Source organism: Macaca mulatta, chromosome 3 (assembly GCF_049350105.2).
Source record: "Macaca mulatta isolate MMU2019108-1 chromosome 3, T2T-MMU8v2.0, whole genome shotgun sequence".
NCBI classification, from domain to species: Eukaryota; Metazoa; Chordata; class Mammalia; order Primates; family Cercopithecidae; genus Macaca; species Macaca mulatta.
The window spans coordinates 53126915-53145517 of NC_133408.1; the positions used below are offsets into that span (position 1 = coordinate 53126915).

The following is an 18603-nucleotide window of genomic DNA, read 5'->3' on the forward strand; positions in this document are numbered from 1 at the left end:
TATAGGAGTTAAAAAGAAATTATTTAGGCAGATAGTGAGAGTAAAGAGTCTTCGGTAAAGTTTTCCTTTTAATGAAAAGCAGCCCAAAATCATTTCTCTTCTAACAAAGAGCAGCCTGTAAAATCAAGCTGCAGACACAGATAAGCGAGCTGGAAGCTTGTAGGCGTTAAGGCTGGCAGTTGTGCCAATAGGAAAAGTCTACCTGGGGGATAGCCATGTTCATCATGGCGGCTCCATATTCCCTTTTCTTTGTCAACCATGTGCACAGTAAAGAACAGATAACATGGTGCCAATCAGGTAGAGATTTCATCTGCATAATAAAAGATTAGGGTGGGGCACTCAGCTTCTTCCAGTGCTATGTAAATGACGCACCTGGTCCAACCAATCTTTAAGGCCTATGTAAATCAGACACCGCCTCCTCAAGCCAGTATATAAACAGTACCCGCCGCCCCCCGCCCCACCCCCTGGCACAGCAGGGCGCGGTGGCTCCCGCCTGTAATCCCAGCACCTTGGGATGCTGAGGCCGCCGGATCACGAGATCAGGAGATCCAGACCATTCTGGCTAACACAGTGAAACCCCATCTCTACTAAAAACACAAAAAATTAGCCGGGTGTGGTGGCGGGCACCTGTAGTCCCAGCTACTCAGGAGGCTGAGGCAGAAGAATCGTTTGAACCTGGGAGGCGGAGCTTGCAGTGAGCCGAGATCACACCACTGCACTCCAGCCTGGGCGATAGAGCGAGACTCCGTCTCAAAAACAAACAAACAAACAAACAAAAAAACCCGTGCACTTCACTGCAGACCAAAGACCCACTGGGGCACCCCTCTGTCTCTGTAGGAGTGATAACTATTCTCTTTTCTCTTTCTTTCATCGATTAAACCTCCACTCTTAAACTCACTTCTTGTGTGCCCACATCCTCAGTTCCCCTGATGTGAGACAATGAACCTTGAGCATTTACCCCAGACAACGACATGGCTTCACATTCACCCTGTTTCCCAAAAGTGTAGAATTAAATGTGCGGAATACACTGTCACGCAGAAAAAAAAGCCACCAGGAAGGCGGTAGGTAACTCGGGAAACAGTGAACATCCTGAAAAAACAATACTACTGTAAAATAATTCTAAATCCCATTAAATGTGAGAGCCCATCAAGAAACAGTGCACTCAATTACCTGAGTGAGTTTTAGAATGCTTTGTTTAACAAAAAAAAGGGCATTTTTGTTGTTGTTGTTATGAGAGAAAAAGGAAGGAAAGAAAAAACGGAGGATTAAAGAATTACTTAAGGGTTTCTGCATTGTCTGTATACAAGTTTTCCAATCCCAATTGGGTGATAACTTTGGGTCCTATCTATGTTTTCCAGGCTTGTCATGACACCTTTAAAATATGACCAAAACAAAATAGATGCTAATGAACATGTAGAATTCTGTTTTATATTCTCAAAAAGTATTTTCTTCTTTAAAAATTAAGAATTAATTTTATCAAAGTAATGCATGCATCTAATTTTAAAAAATTGAATAGTACTTAAAGGGCTGATAATGAGTAGTAGTAGTCCGCCCAGGAGCTGTATCTCTCAAGTCTTACTCTCTAGAGGCAATCACTGTCTACTCTTTTAGCTATTTCTTCTAGCATTTATTTCCATATTTCTAAATAATATGTGTAGCAAGACATTAAATAGATTTTTGCTTTGGTTTCAGAATTGTAGCTATAGCCTCAAAGCTAAAAATAATAGGTGCTAAGTACTCCCACAGTCTAAAGAGAATTGACAAGATGACAAGACTCATCTCTCAAGATCTTTCTAATGTGTGGCAGAAATAATAAGAACAGATAACACTTATGTAGTGTTTACCACGTCCCAGATCTTACTCTAAACTCCTTAGATTTATTCATTTAACTATTATAATGACCCTTTGAAGTGTTTCTATTTTACAGATGAAGGAACTGAGACTTGGCGAGATTAGTTATTAATAATTCTGCCCAAAAGCAGGAACAGGTTTCTATTTTGGGTAGTCTGGCTCTGGACACTTGCATGATATTGACTCTCATAGCTTTGTTGCCATGACCTACTCCTTCTCCAAACTTAATAAGCAGAACACCCAAAACTCTGGGAAGATCTTGGGAACTATATGCCTAGGGGGAGAAATTGATGTCTCCTTCATTCACTTTTTTTCTTTTTCTTTTTGAGACAGAGCTGGAGTGCAGTGGTGTGATCTCAGCTCACTGCAACCTCTGCCTCCCAGGTTCAACTGATCCTCCCACCTCAGCCTCCCGAGTAGCTGGGATTGCAGGAGCGCACCACCACACCTGGCTAATTTTATATTTTTGTAGAGACAGGGTTTCATTATGTTGACCAGGCTGGTCTCGAACTTCTGACCTGAAGTGATCTGCCCACTTCAGCCTCCCTAAGTGCTGGATTAGAGGTGTGAACCTACCACGCCCTGCTTCCATTCTACTTCATTTGCATGCTTCCCGTGGCAGCTCCACACCAAGAAATGAGAGAGGGGATTTCAAGAGGAGATTAAGGATACCCCAAAGAAGAAGAGACTGGCACCTCATTCCCCTCTTGGGTGTTTGCTTTGCAACATGCTGACTGATTGCCCTTGATGTCTATTTCAGCAGAGGAGGAAGAGATGGGAGCCAGGTAGGAGGAGCGGCATGGCAAGGATGCAGGGTTGCTTGTGGATCAAAGAGGTCCTGGGGAAGTTGGCCAGCATGGAGCCATCTTTTTGGCACTCTGTTGGACAGAACAGCAGCAGCAAGAGGCCATGTGTCAGGGTGGATGGGGTTGGAAGAGGTAAACCTGATGGTGGAAACTTTCCTGAGCACCCTTCAAAAGATTTCTGCAAGTGTCCTGTGAGCAGATAAACACTGAGGTTCTAGCCGCATGGTCGATGTCTGTGGCTAGTGTTGGCTGGGAGGCTGCGATAACAGTACCAGGTATACATTCAGATGTTTACTCCTTTACCAGGGCGTGGTAGCTCACGCCTGTAATCCCAGCACTTTGGGAGGCTGAGGTGGGCGGATCACCTGAGGTCAGGAATTTGAGACTAGCCTGGCCAACACGGTGAAACCCCATGTCTACTAAAAATACAATGATTAGTCAGGCGTGGTGCTGGGTGCCTGTAATCCCAGCTACTCCGGAGGCTGAGGCAGGAGAATTGCATGAACCCTGGAGGTGGAGGTTGCAGTGAACTGAGATTGCACCACTGTACTCCAGCCTGGGTGACAAGAGCAAGACTCCATCTCAAATAATGATAATAATAATAATAATAATAATACTAGTAAATAAATAAATAAATAAATAAATAAATAAATAAAAAAGATGTTTACTCCTTTACCGTGACCCCAATTCCTGACCAAGTATACGGGGGTGAAATTGCCAGCACGTCTCCTGCTTTCTCTGGGTTCCTTGCCTGAGGCATGGAAGAGTATTTAGACAGCCATAATAATATAAACTTTTGTGACTGATTTTTCTAAAAACATAGCTGGATAGGTAGGATAAAGGAGGAAAGGTGTGTGTGTGTAGGGGGAAGCATGAATGGATGGGAAGGAAGGAGAGTATTCATGGCTTCTAAGATTGAAGTATTTTATTTTATTTTATTTCATTTTATTTTTAGAAACCTCAGTGTGCTGCCCAGGCTGGAGTGCAGGGGTGCAACCATAGCTCACTGCAGCCTCGAACTCCTGGGTTCAAGCAATCCTTCCAACTCAGCCTCCTGAGTAGCTGGGACTATAGGTGCATGCCACCATGTCCAGTTAATTTTTTAAATTTTTTTTAGTGATGGGGTCTTGCTATGCTGCCCAGGCTGGCCTCAAACTCCTGGCCTCAAGTGTTCCTCCTGCCTTGGCCTCCCAAAGTGCTGAGATTACAGGCCACTGCACCTGGCCTATGACTGAAGTTTTAAAATCAAGGAAGGTGGACTGGACATTTCACACCTTTTGAAAAATGACTCGAGGGCCAGGTGGGTGGCTCATGCCTGTAATCCCAGCACTTTGGGAGGTCGACGTGGGTGGATCACCTGAGGTCAGGAGTTTGAGACCAGCCTGACCAACATGGAGAAACCCTGTCTCTACTAAAAATACAAAATTAGCCGGGCGTAGTGGCACATGCCTGTAATCCCAGCTACTCAGAAGGCCAAGGCAGGAGAATCGTTTGAACCCGGGAGGCGGAGGTTGCGGTGAGCCAAGATCGCACCACTGCACTCCATCCTGGGCAACAAGAGCAAAATTTCGTCTCAAGGAAAAAAAAAAAGACTAGAGAGCTATGAGATCTGGTCAAGAGGTTATGAAGTAAAGTGAAAATGAAATTCAATATAACACAGTTGAAGGTAGAGGTCAGAGGAGAAAATAAAATAATCTCATGTTTCTACCCTCATTCTTAGACTGAGAATATACTTCTCTCAGTTGCAGACTGCTGCATTAACTGAAAACCTTAAAAATACTGAAAAGCAGTTTTTTACTACTTCTTGTTGATATATCAGTTTAAATATTTTCTATTGTCTTTTTCTGCATGATAAGTGATGAATTAGCTCTTTTTCACGGTTCCCCCTACACACACACACTTTTCCTCCCTTATCCTACCCATCCAGCTATATGTTTAGAAAAATCAATCACAAAAATTTATATTATTATGGCTGTCTAAATATTGTTCACTAGTGGGCCATACTTTTTTATGATTACATTTCCTCTCTGGGAAATGTGGGGGAGTAAATAATTACTTTATCTTTCACTTGCATTGTTTCAATATACATATCATGAAATTTTACCACCAGACCTGTCAGTTTCCTATATGTGGTGATTTTCTCCCCAAAGGCTCACGCACATAAAATCTTCTTTATGTTATTTCCCCTACCCCCAACCTCACCCTAATGCCTGGAGTTATCCCTCCTGAAAGTTTAATCTGCAGTGCTGCTTCTTTGAATCTGCTGCACAGCTGTTATTCTGAAACTTGGCCAATTTCGTGAATTGGATTAGTACTAGTTTTCCTCATCCCCATGTATTTCTCTTTTTCTCTCTCTTCTTTCTCTCTCTCCTTTTTTTCTTTCTCTTCTTTTTCTCTTTCTTTTCTTTCCTTTCCCTCCCTTCCTCCTTTCTTTCTCTTTTTTCTTTCTTTTGTCTTTTTTTCTTTCCCTCCCTCCCTCCTTCCTTCCTTTCTTTTCTTTCTTCCTTCTTCTTTTCTTTCCTTCCTTCCTTTTTTCTTGTCTTCCTTCCTTTGCTTTTTCTTCCTTTCTCCTTCCTTCCTCCCTCCCTCCCTCTCTCTCCCTCCCCTTCCTTCCCTCCATCCCTTCCCTTCTCCTTCCTTCTATCCTTTCTTCCTTCTTTCCTTCCTTCCTTCCCCTTTCCACCTTCCTCCCTTCCTCTTTCTCTTCCTTCCTTCCCCCTTTCCACCTCCTTCCCACCCTTCCTTCTTTCCTTCCTTTCTTCTTTCCTTCCTTCCTCCCTTCCTGTCTCCCTCCCTCTCTCCCTCCCCTTCCTTTCCTTCCCTCCTTCCTTCCTTGCCTTGCCTTCTCCTTCCTTCCTTCGTTTTCTTCTTACCTTGTATCCTTTTCCTTTCTGTCACTGTGTGTCTGAAAATATCTTTATTATAATTTCATATCTTTTGCCCATACAGTTGGGTAAAATATTTCAGATTTGTCTTAATTTGGACCCCTCTAAAAATGCAGAGAATTAGACAAGAACATGCATTTAAGTAGTTATCGGGAGTGTTCCAGGGGACAGGAATGAGGAACTGGGGTAGTGGAGTAAAGACAGAGTGGGGGAAAAAATACAAAGATGAGCTATGAAGTTGGCCATTGCTACAAGTGATGGTGCTCCATCTCAGCAGAACATTCTGTGGATCTCATGTGGAAGACAAAAGGGGGAAGCATTTAATCATCAGATCCCATCTTCCACTGGTCAAGGTGGTCTCATAGATTCTATTCCTCATTATTTCCTGGTTTCCACATGAGAGTGCCACATTTCTCACAGGCATCCATGCCGTGACATCAGAGAAGCTCCAAGATAGGAAGTAAGAGTTGTGTAGTGTGAACTTGGAGTGAGGTGCTGTCTGGTTGCAGTGGGCAGAACTGGTGGAAGTCTGCTCCTCAGAATTGGTGGCTACAACAGCAGCTGGAGTAAGACACAGGACTGAGGTTAGGCAATGGTGTACAAGAGGTGTCTGAGATAGCTCACCCCTTGCAACATCCAGATTTATTCAAGTCCTTCATGACACCCCATTCATCACAGAGTCTTCTTCAATATGGGAGCCAGACATAAACCTGAAAAAATTATGCAAGTATACTCTTGGAACAACCTGTAGATCCCACTGCTGTATCTGATCAAAGATCATAGTTGATATTTATTCTATGTATTAATTCTATATTTATTAATGTATTATTCTATATTTATTAATATTTATTATCTCCCCTCTACTTCATCCATTCTAGATTTCCCTCACCATTCACCAAAATTTTAGTTCTAGAAGTGCTGTGAGTAGGTCATAAGCTAGAGGCTTAGGTGACCAATTCACTTTGCAGACTTTCACTTTATTTCCTGCTTTTACTTTAGCACTTTACCCATGCTCTTCATCCTATCCCATTCCCTGAATTTAGACTTATTCTGGTTTGGTTTCTGTAGAGAATGAACTCCTTATTTTCTCTTGCAAAAAAGTAGTTACTTTTCTGCACGAAGACTGGGGAGGCACCTGCTCTGTGCACTGACTTTCAGTCAACTCACCTGTTATCAACCCCACATCTGAGAGCTGCTTTTTCTTGCACCTGGTGCTATACCCATAGCTGAATAATATCCTATTGTACAGAATACCACAATTTGATTATCCACTTGTTGTCAACCAAAGGATGACGAACGAGCTCATTTTCCCCTTAAAACTGACTAAAACTACACTCATCAAAATATTGTGGTGCTGGCATAATGACAAACATATAGATCAAAGAAATAGAATTGGGAGTTCAGAAATAGACCTGTACATCTCTGGCCAACTGATGTTTGATAAGGATGCCAAGTACATTCAATGGGTAAAGAGTACTTTCTTCTACAAATGATGCTGGGACAACCGGGTATCTATGCGCAGAAGACTGAAGTTGAATTCTTACCCTACATTATAAAAAAAAGTTAACTCGGCCGGACTCGGTGATTCACGCCTGTAATCCCAGGATCCTGGGAGGCCGAGGAGGGCAGATTACCTGAGGTCAGGAGCTGGAGACCAGCCTGGCCAACATGGCTAAACCCCGTCTCTACTAAAAGTACAAAAATTGGCCAGGCCTGGTGGCGTGTGCCTATAATCCCAGGTACTCAGGAGGCTGAGGCAGGAAAATTACTTGAACCCGGGAGGCGGAGGTTGCAGTGAGCCGAGATTGTGCCACTGCACTCCAGTCTGGGTGACAAGAGCGAGACTCTGTCAAAAAAAACAAAAAAGTTAACTCAAAATGGATCAAACCTAAATGTACTTGCTCAAATTATAACGTTCTTAGAAGAAGACATAAAGTTATATCTTTATGTCCTTAACACCAAAAGCACAAGTGGCGAAAAAAAAAAAAAGAAAAAAAAAGACTTCGTCAACATTTTAAAATTTTATATTTCAAAAGACACTATCAAGAAAATCAAGAAAATAAAAAACCTACAGAAAGGGGGAAATATTTGCAAATCATATATCTGATAAGAGTTTAATATCCAAATATACAAAGAACTTCTATACCTCAATAACAAAAAGACAATTTTACTTTAAAGATAGGCAAATGACTTGATAGACATTTTTTCAAATAAAGCAGACAGATGGCCAATAAGTGCATGAAAAGATGCTCAACATCACTAATCATTAGAGAAATGCAAATAACAGCTGCAATGAGATACCAATTTCTAAGATGTCTGCAACTGAAAATATGTAAGGAAAATAAAAAGTGTTGGCAAGTATGTTAAGAAATTGGAACTGTGTACACTGTTGGTGGGAATGTAAAATTGTGCAACCATTGTGTCAAACTCATGGCCTCAAGTGATCCACCCATCTCAGTCTCCCAAAGTGCTGGGATTACAGGAGTGAGCCACTGCACCTGGCCTGCGCAACCATTATTGAAACAGTTTGGCAGTTCCTTGAAAGAATTACAAAATGACCCAGCAACTCCACTCCTAGATATATACCCAGAAAAGCTGACAACAGGGACTCAAACAACCTGTATGCCAACATTCATTGCAAGATTATTCATAATAACCAAGAGGTAAAAACAAGGAAACAAAAGGTGAAAACCAATGTATAATCAAATTATGATGTATCTATATAATGGAATATTATTCAGGCATAAAAAAACAAAGTTTGGATGCATGCTACAACGTGGATGAACCTTGAAAATATGCTGAGTGAAAGGCAAAACACAAAATGGTAAACATTATGTGATTCCACTTATACGAAACATCTGTGATTTAGTTTGGTTGTGTCCCCACCCAAATCTTATCTTGAATTGTTGCTCCCATAATTCCCACATGTTGTGGGAGGGACCCAAAAGGAGGTAACTGAATCATGGGGGCGGTTCCCCCATACTGTTCTCCTGGTAGTGAATAAGTCTCATGAGATCTGATGGTTTTATAAGGGGAAACCCCTTTCACTTGGTTCTCAATTCTCTCTTGTCTGCTGCCATGTAAGAAGTGCCCTGTCTTGGGTATATCTTTATTCAGCAGTGTGAAAACTGACTAATACAATCTGGAGTGAACAAATTCACAGAGACAAATATATCAAAATCAGCAAATTCATCGGAGTTATTGCTGAATGGTAAGAATTTTTGTTTGGGAGTGATGAAAAATTTTGGAAATAGATGAAGATTGTGCATTATTGTGAATGCAATTAATGATGTTGAAATGTACCATTTTAAAGGAAATGTTTCATCCTCTTCAATTTTTAGAAGAATTTGACAAGGATTGATGTGAATTCTGTTTCCTCTTCCTTTTTCTTTTTCTTCTTCTTCTTTTTTTTTTTTTTTTGAGATGGGGTGTCACTCTGTCACCCAATCTCGGCTCACTGCAACCTCTGCCTCCAGGGTTCAAGTGATTCTCATGCCTCAGCTTCTCAAGTAGCTGGGACTACAGGCAGGTACCACCAAGCCCCGCTAATTTTTGTGTTATTAATAGAGACGAGGTTTCACCATGTTGGCCAGGCTGGTCTCGAACTCCTGACCTTGTGATCTGCCTGCCTCGGACTCCCAAAGTGCTGGGATTACACTTTGTAATTCCAGCAGGATTGACGCTAATTCTTTAAACGTTAGAATTCACTGTTGAAGGCATCGGGTTGTAAACTTTTCCTTCTTGGGGGATTTTGATTATTCAATCCCTTTAACGTTATGGATCTATTGAGAGTCTCTATTTCTCAAGACTTGAGTCAGTTTAGATAATTTGTGTATTTCTAGAAACTTCATTATTTCACTTATGTTATCTAATTTTTTGGTTTGCAATTCTTCTTAGTATTCCTTTACAATTCTTATTTACGTAAGATCTGTAGTGATATATCTTCTTTTTCATTTCTGATTTAAGTTGCTTATCTTTTCTCTCTTTTTTGTCAGTCTAGCTAAAGGTTTGCCAATTTTGAAAGAAATAAATTTTAGTTTATTGATTTTCTCTGTTTTTTATTTTCTCTACTGTTTTTTATATTCTCTATTTTATTTTTCTCTGTGCTAATCTTTATGATTTCCTTCATTCTGCTAGCTTTGTGTTTACTTTTTTCTGCTTTTCCTAGTTGCTTATGTTGGAGAGTTAGCTTATTTATTTGAGATCTTCCTTCATTTTTAATGTAACATTTACAATTAAACATTTCCTTCTGCACACTGCCTTTGCTGTATACCATACGTTTTGATATGTTGTGTTTTTTGGTTTTTTGTTTTGTTTTGTTTTGAGACAGAATCTCACTCTGTCGCCCAAGCTAGAGCGCAGCAGCTCGTTCTCAGCTCACTGCAACCTCTGCCTCCCGGGTTCAAGCGATTCTCCTGCCTCAGCCTCCGGAGCAGCTGAGATTACAGGTACCCACCACCATGGCCGGCTAATTTTTGTATTTTTAGTACAGACAGGATTTAACCATGTTGGTCAGGCTCATCTTGAATTCCTGACCTCAGGTGATCCCTCCTCCTTGGCCTCCCAAAGTGCTAGGATTACAGGCTTGAGTCACAGCAACCAGCCGGTATGTTGTGTCTTTTTAAAAAAAATTTATTTCGCCCCCTCTGGGAAATGAGGAGCGCTTCTGCCCTGCAGCCAACCGTCTGGGAAGTAAGGACCGCCTCTGCCCGCCCGCCGCCCAGTCTGGGAAGTAAGGAGCGCCTCTGCCCAGCTGCCCACTGTCTGGGAAGTAAGGAGCACCTCTGCCTGGCGGCCAACTGTCTGGGAAGTGAGACGCGCTTCTGCAGCCCGGGAAGTGAGAGACGCTTCTGCCTGGCCGCCAACCATCCCGGAAGTGAGGAGCGCCTCTGCCCGCCGCCCACCGTCCCGGAAGTGAAGAGCGCCTCTGCCCGGCCTCCCACCGTCCCGGAAGTGAGGAGCGCCTCTGTCCGGCCGCCCACCGTCCCGGAAGTGAAGAGCGCCTCTGCCTGGCTGCCCACTGTTAGAGAAGTGAGGAGCGCCTCTGCCCGGCCGCCCACCGTCAGGGAAATGAGGAGCGCCTCTGCCCAGCTGCCCACTGTTAGAGAAGTGAGGAGCGCCTCTGCCCGGCCGCCCACCGTCGGGGAAATGAGGAGCACAGTGAGGAGGCCTCTGCCCAACCACCAACCTTCTGGGAAGTGAGGAGCGCCTCTGCCCGGCTGCCAACCGTCCGGGAAGTGAAGAGCTCCTCTGCCCGGCCGCCAACCCGTCCCGGAAGTGAGGAGCACCTCTGCCCGGCCGCCAACCTTCCGGGAAGTGAGGAGAGCCTCTGTCCGGCCGCCAACCGTCCCGGAAATGAGGAGCTCCTCTGCCCGGCCGCCCACCGTCCCGTAAGTGAGGAGCGCCTCTTCCCGGCCGCCCACCGTCAGGGAAGTGAGGAGCGCCTCTGCCAGGCCACCCACCGTCCGGGAAATGAGGAGCACAGTGAGGAGGCCTCTGCCCAGTCACCAACCTTCTGGGAAGTGAGGAGCGCCTCTGCCCCGCTGCCAACCGTCCGGGAAGTGAAGAACTCCTCTGCCCGGCCGCCAACCCGTCCAGGAAGTGAGGAATGCCTCTGCCCGGCCGCCAGCCGTCCCGGAAGTGAGGAGCGCCTTTGCCGACCACTGGCCAACCGTCCCGGAAGTGAGGAGCGCCTCTGCCCGGCTGTCCACCGTCCGGGAAGTGAGGAGCACAGTGAGGAGGCCTCTGCCCAGCCACCAACCTTCTGGGAAGTGAGGAAGCGTCTCTGCCCAGCTGCCAACCTTCCAGGAAGTGAGGAGCTCCTCTGCCCGGCCGCCAACCCGTCCGGGAAGTGAGGAGCGCCTCTCCCTGGCCGCCCAACTGACTGGGAAGTGAGGAGAGACTCTGCCCGGCTGCCAACCATCTGGGAAGCGATGAGGGCCTCTGCCCGGCGGCCGCCCAGTCTGGGAAGTGAGGAGCGCCTCTGCCCAGCTGCCCATCGTCTGGGAAGTGAGGAGCCCCTCTGCCTGGCTCCCACCCGGTCCGGGAAGTGAGGAGCACGTCTGTCCGGCTGCCACTCCGTCAGGGAAGTGAAGAGTGCCTCTGCCCAGCTGCCTACAGTTCGGGAAGTGAGGAGTGTTTCTGCCCAGCTACCAATCGTCTGGGAAGAGAGGAGCGCCTCTGCCCAGCTGCCAACCGTCCAGGAAGTGAGGAGCGCTTCTGCCCAGCTTTCAACCGTTCGGGAACAGAGGAGCGCCTCTGCCCAGCTGCCAACCATCCGGGAAGCGAGGAGCGCCTCTGCCCAGCTGCCCACAGTCCGGGAAGCGAGGAGCGCCTCTGCCCAGCTGCCAACCCATCTGGGAAATGATGAGCGCCTCTGCCCAGCCGCCGCCCTGTCTAGGAAGTGAGGAGCGCCTTTGCCCAGTTGCTGACAGTCCGGGAAGTGAGGAGCGCCTCTGCCCAGCTGCCAATCATCTGGGAAGTAAGGAGCGCCTCTGCCCGGCCGCCGCCCTGTCTGGGAAGTGAGGAGCGCCTCTGCCCAGCTGCCAGCCGTCTGGGAAGGGATGAGCACCTCTGCCCAGCTGCCAACGGTCTGGGAAGTGAGGAGCGCCTCTCCCCGGCCGCCCAACTGACTGGGAAGTGAGGAGTGCCCCTGCCTGGCCGCCAACTGTCTGTCTGGGAAGCAAGGAGCACCTCTGCCCAGCCACTGCCCTGTCTGGGAAGCGAGGAGCACCTCTGCCTAGCCGCCGCCCTGTCTGGGAAGCAAGGAGCACCTCTGCCCAGCCACTGCCCTGTCTGGGAAGCGAGGAGCACCTCTGCCCAGCCACTGCCCTGTCTGGGAAGTGAGGAGCACCTCTGCCTAGCCGCCGCCCTGTCTGGGAAGCGAGGAGCACCTCTGCCCAGCCACTGCCCTGTCTGGGAAGCGAGGCGCGCCTCTGCCCAGATGCCCACAGTCCGGGAAGTGAGGAGCTCCTCTGCCCGGCCACCAACTTGTCCAGGAAGTGAGGAGCGCCTCTGCCCGGCCACCAACCATCCTGGAAGTGAGGAGCACCTCTGCCCTGCCGCCAACCTTCCGGGAAGTGAGGAGCACAGTGAGGAGTACTTCTGCCCAGTCACCAACTTTCTGGGAGGTGAGGAGCGCCTCTGCCCAGCCAACACTTTTGGGAAGTGAGGAGCGCCTCTGCCCGGCCACCAACCATCCTGGAAGTGAGGAGCACCTCTGCCCTGCCGCCAACCTTCCGGGAAGTGAGGAGCACAGTGAGGAGTACTTCTGCCCAGTCACCAACTTTCTGGGAGGTGAGGAGCGCCTCTGCCCAGCCAACACTTTTGGGAAGTGAGGAGCGCCTCTGCCCAGCCAACACTTTTGGGAAGTGAGGAGCACCTCTGCCCAGCTGCCAACCATCTGGGAAATGAGGAGGCAGTGAGGAGCGCCTCTGCCCAGCTGCCAACCCTCCAGGAAGTTAGGAGCGCCTCTGCCCAGCTGCCAACTGTCCGAGACGTGAGGAGTCCCTCTGCCTACCTGCCCACAGTCCCGTAAGTGAGGAGCGCCTCTCCCTGGCTACCCAACTGACTGGGAAGTGAGGAGGCCCCTGCCTGGCCTCCAACCTTCTGGGAAGTGAGGAGCGACTCTGCCCGGCTGCCAACCATCTGGGAAGCGAGGAGTGCCTCTGCCTGGCTGCCAACCCGTCTGGGAAGTGAGGAGCACCTTTGCCCAGCCGCCGCCCCGTCTGGGATGTGAGGAGCGCCTCTGCCCAGCTGCCCAACTGACTGGGCAGTGAGGAGTGCCTCTGCCCTGCCGCCCTGTCTGGAAAGTGAGGAGCGCCTCTGCCCGGCCACCCCATCTGGGAAGTGAGGAGCGCCTCTGCCCAGCTGCGAACCGTCTGGGAAGTGAGGAGCGCCTCTGCCTGTCTGCCATCCCATCTGGGAAGTGAGGAGCGCCTCTGCCCGGCCACCCCATCTGGGAAGTGAGGAGCACCTCTGCCCGGCCGCCCACCGTCTGGGAAGTGAGGAGCACCTCTGCCCGGCCGCCCACCGTCTGGGAAGTGAGGAGCACCTCTGCCCGGCCGCCCACCGTCTGGGAAGTGAGGAGCACCTCTGCCCAGCTGCGCGTCGTCTGGGAAGTGAGGAGCACCTCTACTCGGGTCGCCGCCCCGTCGGAGAAGTGAGGAGCGCCTTTACCCAGCGGCCGCCCGGTCCGGGAAGTGAGGAGCACCTCTGCCCAGCTGCCCACCGTCTGGGAAGTGAGGAGTGCCTCTGCCTGGCTACTGTGCAGCCTTCCAAGTGTGAGGTGATAGCCTTGCCTGTGATCTTTTCTGTCGTCCTCAAGTTTGCATTTTCAACATTAAAGTTTACTTTTTAATTGAAAGTTTAAAAAAATTTTTATTCATCTCTGATATTTTCTAATTTCCCTTGTGATTTCTTCTTTGACCCATTGATTAAGAGTGTGTTGGTTAATTTTCATGTATTTGTGAATTTTCATTTTCGTCTTGGTCTAGATTTCTGATTTTATTCATTGTGATTAGAGCAGATAACTTTGTATGACTTCTACCTTTTTAAATTTTTTTTTCAGATGGAATTTTGCTTTTGTTGCTCGGGCTGGAGTGCAATGGTGCAATCTCAGCTCACGGCAACCTCTGCCTCCCGGATTCAAGTGATTCTGTCTCAGCCTCCTGAGTAGCTGGGATTACAGGCACGCGCCACCATGCCAGGTTAATTTTTTTGTTTTTTGTTTGTCTGTTTGTTTTTGTACAGATGGGTTTCCTCCCTGTTGGTTAGGCTGGTCTTGAACTCCCGACCTCAGGTGATCCACCCGCCTTGGCCTCCCAAAGTGCTGGGATTACAGGCATAAGCCACCGTGCCCGGTCTACCTTAAGTTTATTAAGACTTATTTTGTGGACTAATGTATGGTCCATCCTGGAGAATGTTCCATGTGCAGTTGAGAAGAATCTGTATCTCGTTGTTGGTAGATGGATGTTTTGTAGATATTTGTTAGATCTAGTTGGTTTAAGGCATTGTTGATCTTCTTTTGTCTAGATGGTCTATTCATTATTGAAAGTGGAGTATTAAAGTCCCCTAGAATTATTATAGTATCCTTTGGTTTTATAACTTTGATTTCCTTTATTTTGAGAAGAATTAGAAAAAAATATCCAGGTCAATCAATTGGGTTTAATCAGAACTCTTGTAATATTTTATTCTAGGAAAATTGAAGGAAATTAATATTTGTAACTATCTACCATATGGAAGCAACTGTATTCATTTCCTTTACTATTATTTCATTCAAATCTTTACAATAGTAAAAAGTATTGTGGCCAGATGTAGTGCCTCATGTTTGTAGTCCCAGCACGTTGGGAGGCCAAGGCAAGAGGATCACTTGTGGCCAGGAATTTGAGACCAGCCTGGGAAACAGAGTGAGACCTTGTCTCTACAAAAACTAAAAATGTTAGCCAGGCATGATGGTGCACACCTGCAGTCCCAGCTACTCTGGGGGTTGAGGTGGGAGAATTGCTTGAGCCTGTGAGGTCCAGCCTGCAGTGAATGGTGACTGCCTCACTGTGCTCCAGCCTGGGCAACAGAGCGAGATTCTGTCTCAAAAATAAGAAGAAGAAGAAAAAAGTATTGTGTCCACTGTGTTACAAATGAAAAAACTCAAAGTCAAGTTGCTTAAGAAACATGCCCAAGATTACACGATTAGTAAATGGTGGAACCATAGTTAAACCCTCCCCATCTCATTCTAAAGCAATGCTCTTTGTGTAGCTTCATGTTACCTGGAAAGTGCTTTAGCTTCTGCTTTATCCCATGGGAACCTGAAACATCCTTTAAGTTGCATGAGACAAGAGGAAGCTGAGGCTGAAAAAGTTAAATAACATTCTCAACGTATGAAGTAGTTAATTGACAAAATCAGAGGGTCTGCTGAACTTCCGCTGTCTAAATTCCACTGTTTATCTCTGACAGTACTGTAATGATAGGTTTCAGGGCAGCCAAAGTAGTGATGTCATCCAATTTTTTAAAAATTGTGTGAAAATTCAAAACAGACTTACTTATTCCAAATAAACAGCCAAATGTAAATACAGATGGAATGGAATGATAATAGAAAGTATGTTTTCTTTTTAAAAATGAGTATGTATTAGGCCAGTTGAGGTGGTGCACACCTGCACTTTGGGAGGCCGAGGTGAGAGGATTGCTTGAGCCCAGGAGTTCAAGACCAGCCTGGGCGACATAGAGAGACCCGGTCTCTACCAAACAAACAAAAATTAGGCAGGCATGGAGGTGCATGCCTGTGGTCCCAGCTACTCAGAAGGCTGAGGAGGGAGGATCGTTTGAGTTTGGGAGGTTGAGGCTGCTGTGAACTGAGATTACGACACTGCACTCCAGCCCCTGGGTGACAGAGCAAGAGCTTGTCTAAAAAAAAAGGAAAGAAAAGAAAAATAAAAGAGTATGCGTTTAGAAAGAGGATTTATGCAGTGGAAGGCACTGGAGAGCTGTGGAGCCTTAACATGTTAACAACAGTCCCTACTTCCTACCCACCAACCCCAGTCACCAATCAGTAGTTTCAGATCTAACAGAGCATCTTTTTCTTTTCTTTTTTCTTTTCTTTTCTTTTCTTTTCTTTTTTTTGAGACGGAGTTTCACTCCTGTCACCCAGGCTGGAGTGCAGTGGCACAGTCTCGGCTCACTGCAACCTCTGCCTCCCAGGTTCAAGCGATTCTCCTGCCTCAGCCTCCCAAGTACCTGGGATTACAGGCACCCACCACCACGCCTGGCTAATATTTTGTATTTTTAGTAGAGATGGGGTTTCACTATGTTGGCCAGGCTGGTCTCAAACTCCTGACCTCAAGTGATCCACCTGCCTCAGCCTCCCAAAGTGCTGGGATTACAGGCGTGAGCCACTGCACTCAGCCTCTTTTTCTTTTTTTAAGAGATAGTGTCTTGCTCTGTTGCCCAGGCTGCAGGGCAGTGGCATGATCATATCTCACTTCCCCTGTAGTCCTGTCTCAGCCTCCTGAGTAGCTGAGACTATAGGTGCACGCCACCATGCTCGGCTAACTTTTAAAATTTGTTGTAGGCATGGAAATCTCACTATGTTTCCCAGGCTGGTCTCAAACTCCTGGACTCAAGTGATTCTCATGCCGTAGGCTTCCAAAGTGCTGGGATTACAGGCATGAGCCACTGCTCCCGGCCTTTAACAGAGCGTCTTGAAGCTTCCCTGGTAGATCTCTAAACTGGCTGTAAGTGGTTTAAGCTGACTTTGGGTGGAGTTATGGTTAGCAAGCAGGGAAGCCTCCCTGCCCTTCTCACTGTTTATATTGTCACTCCTAACAGGGAAATGATCAGCCCCTGCCTTCCCTAGTCTCTTCTGATTAGAATCACTGGTACCCTTCATTACAGCTGTCAGATTCAGTGTGTTCCTGAGCCAGACCTGCCCTGGGCAGAAGTTGATCAGCAGTCTCTGCCCTGCCAGGAGGAGAGAAGCCTGGAACTTCTCTTCCTCCCTACTGTTACCTACTGTTACCTGTCCTCCTGGTGCCACCTGTTGCTAATCTGGCTCTGTTGTTCTCTCCAGAAATAAGTGAGGGTTCTAGTCTGGACACAGTGGTTCATGCCTGTAATCCTAGCACTTTGGGAGGCCAAGGTGGGAGGATCACCTGAGGTCAGGAGCTCGAGACCAGCCTGGCCAATAAGGCAAAACCTCGTCTCTACTAAAAATTCAAAAGTTAGTCAGGCGTGGTGGTGGGTGCCTGTAATCCCAGCTGCTCAGGAGGCTGAGGGAGGAGAATCGCTTGACCTGGGAGGCAGAGGCTGCAGTGAGCCGAGATTGCACCACTGCACTCCAGTCTGGGTGACAGAGTGAGACTCCATCTCAAAATAAAAAAAAAAGAAGTATCAGCCTGGGGGCTGAGAGGCACCATAATGCCACAAGCACAGAACCTAGAGATACCCCAAGAACTCTCAACTCTAACTTGGCTTGTTGGGTTATTATGAAAATCTATTTGTCGAGGATGATGGATAGATCATATTGGACTGATCAGTCTGTTGACTTGACTTACAACTTGTCAATATTTTGGGGTGTGCTGTGCAGGCCTCCATTCGTACCCTTACCCCAGACACCACAGAATTTAGAGTTAGGCTTGGGCTAGTTCTTGACTCATCGGCCCCTGATTTCTTCATTCCTGCTTGCTCATGTTCTTGAGATGCCATATGTCTCATACCATGGTTGAGCCAAAGCGTGATATAAATAGCACTTCAGGAGGGAGAGAAGCCAAGTATATTCAGAGAAATTAGAATATTCTAATAAAAATAATAGGGACTTGGGCCGGACGTGGTATAATCTTGGGCCTGTAATCCCAGAACTTTGGGAGGCCAAGGTGGGTGGATCACTTGACGTTAGGAGTTTGAGACCAGCCTGGCTAATATGGTGAAACCCCATCTCTACTAAAAGTACAAAAATTAGCCATGTGTCATGACACATGCCTGTAATCCCAGCTACCCAGGAGGCTGAGGCAGGAAAATTGCTTGAGGCTCGGAGGCGGTGGTTGCAATGAGCTGAGATCGCACCACTGCACTCCAGTCTGGATGACAAAGCAAGACTCTGTCTCAAACCAACCAACCAACCAACCAGGGGCTTTGGAAACCAATATACCTATATTCAAATCTCAGCACAGCTAGCAAGTAATTTGACTTCTCCAGGTTCTAATTTCTTAATTTCTATGTATCTAATTTGATAGGTCAGGGAAATAATCTCCACCTTAAGACTGGAAAGCATTCACAAAATGTGTGAGTCAAGGGCCTTGCAACAGTGCCTGGCTCACCACATCCACTCTCAGTAAACAAGCCTGTCTTGGTTATGATGGAAGGCTGCATTCTCCTAGGACAGAATCTATGACCTTAAACTTGTGCTTTTTTTTTTTTTTTTTTTTTTTTTTTTGAGACAGAGTCTTGCTCTGTTGCCAGGCTGGAGTGCAGTGGCGCAATCTCGGCTCACTGCAACCTCCGCCTTCTGGGTTCCAGCGGCTTTCCCCCATCAGCCTCCCAAGTAGCTGAGACTACAGGCATGTGCTACCACA

The 18603-nt window shown here is 47.0% G+C and overlaps 1 protein-coding gene across 1 annotated transcript in view; it reads right to left on the reverse strand.

Moving 5' to 3' along the window:
- Positions 1-2607: 2607 nt before the first annotated feature.
- LOC144340189 (uncharacterized) overlaps positions 2608-18603 on the reverse strand; it is a 58216-nt gene continuing 42220 nt past the window's right edge. The window contains 10 exon segments of the mRNA XM_077998163.1: positions 2608-2729; positions 10225-11612; positions 11739-11938; positions 12356-12736; positions 12739-12777; positions 12829-12944; positions 13005-13533; positions 13536-13571; positions 13574-13597; positions 13674-13862. Of these exon segments, the coding sequence (XP_077854289.1) occupies positions 2608-2729; positions 10225-11612; positions 11739-11938; positions 12356-12736; positions 12739-12777; positions 12829-12944; positions 13005-13533; positions 13536-13571; positions 13574-13597; positions 13674-13862 (3024 nt within the window).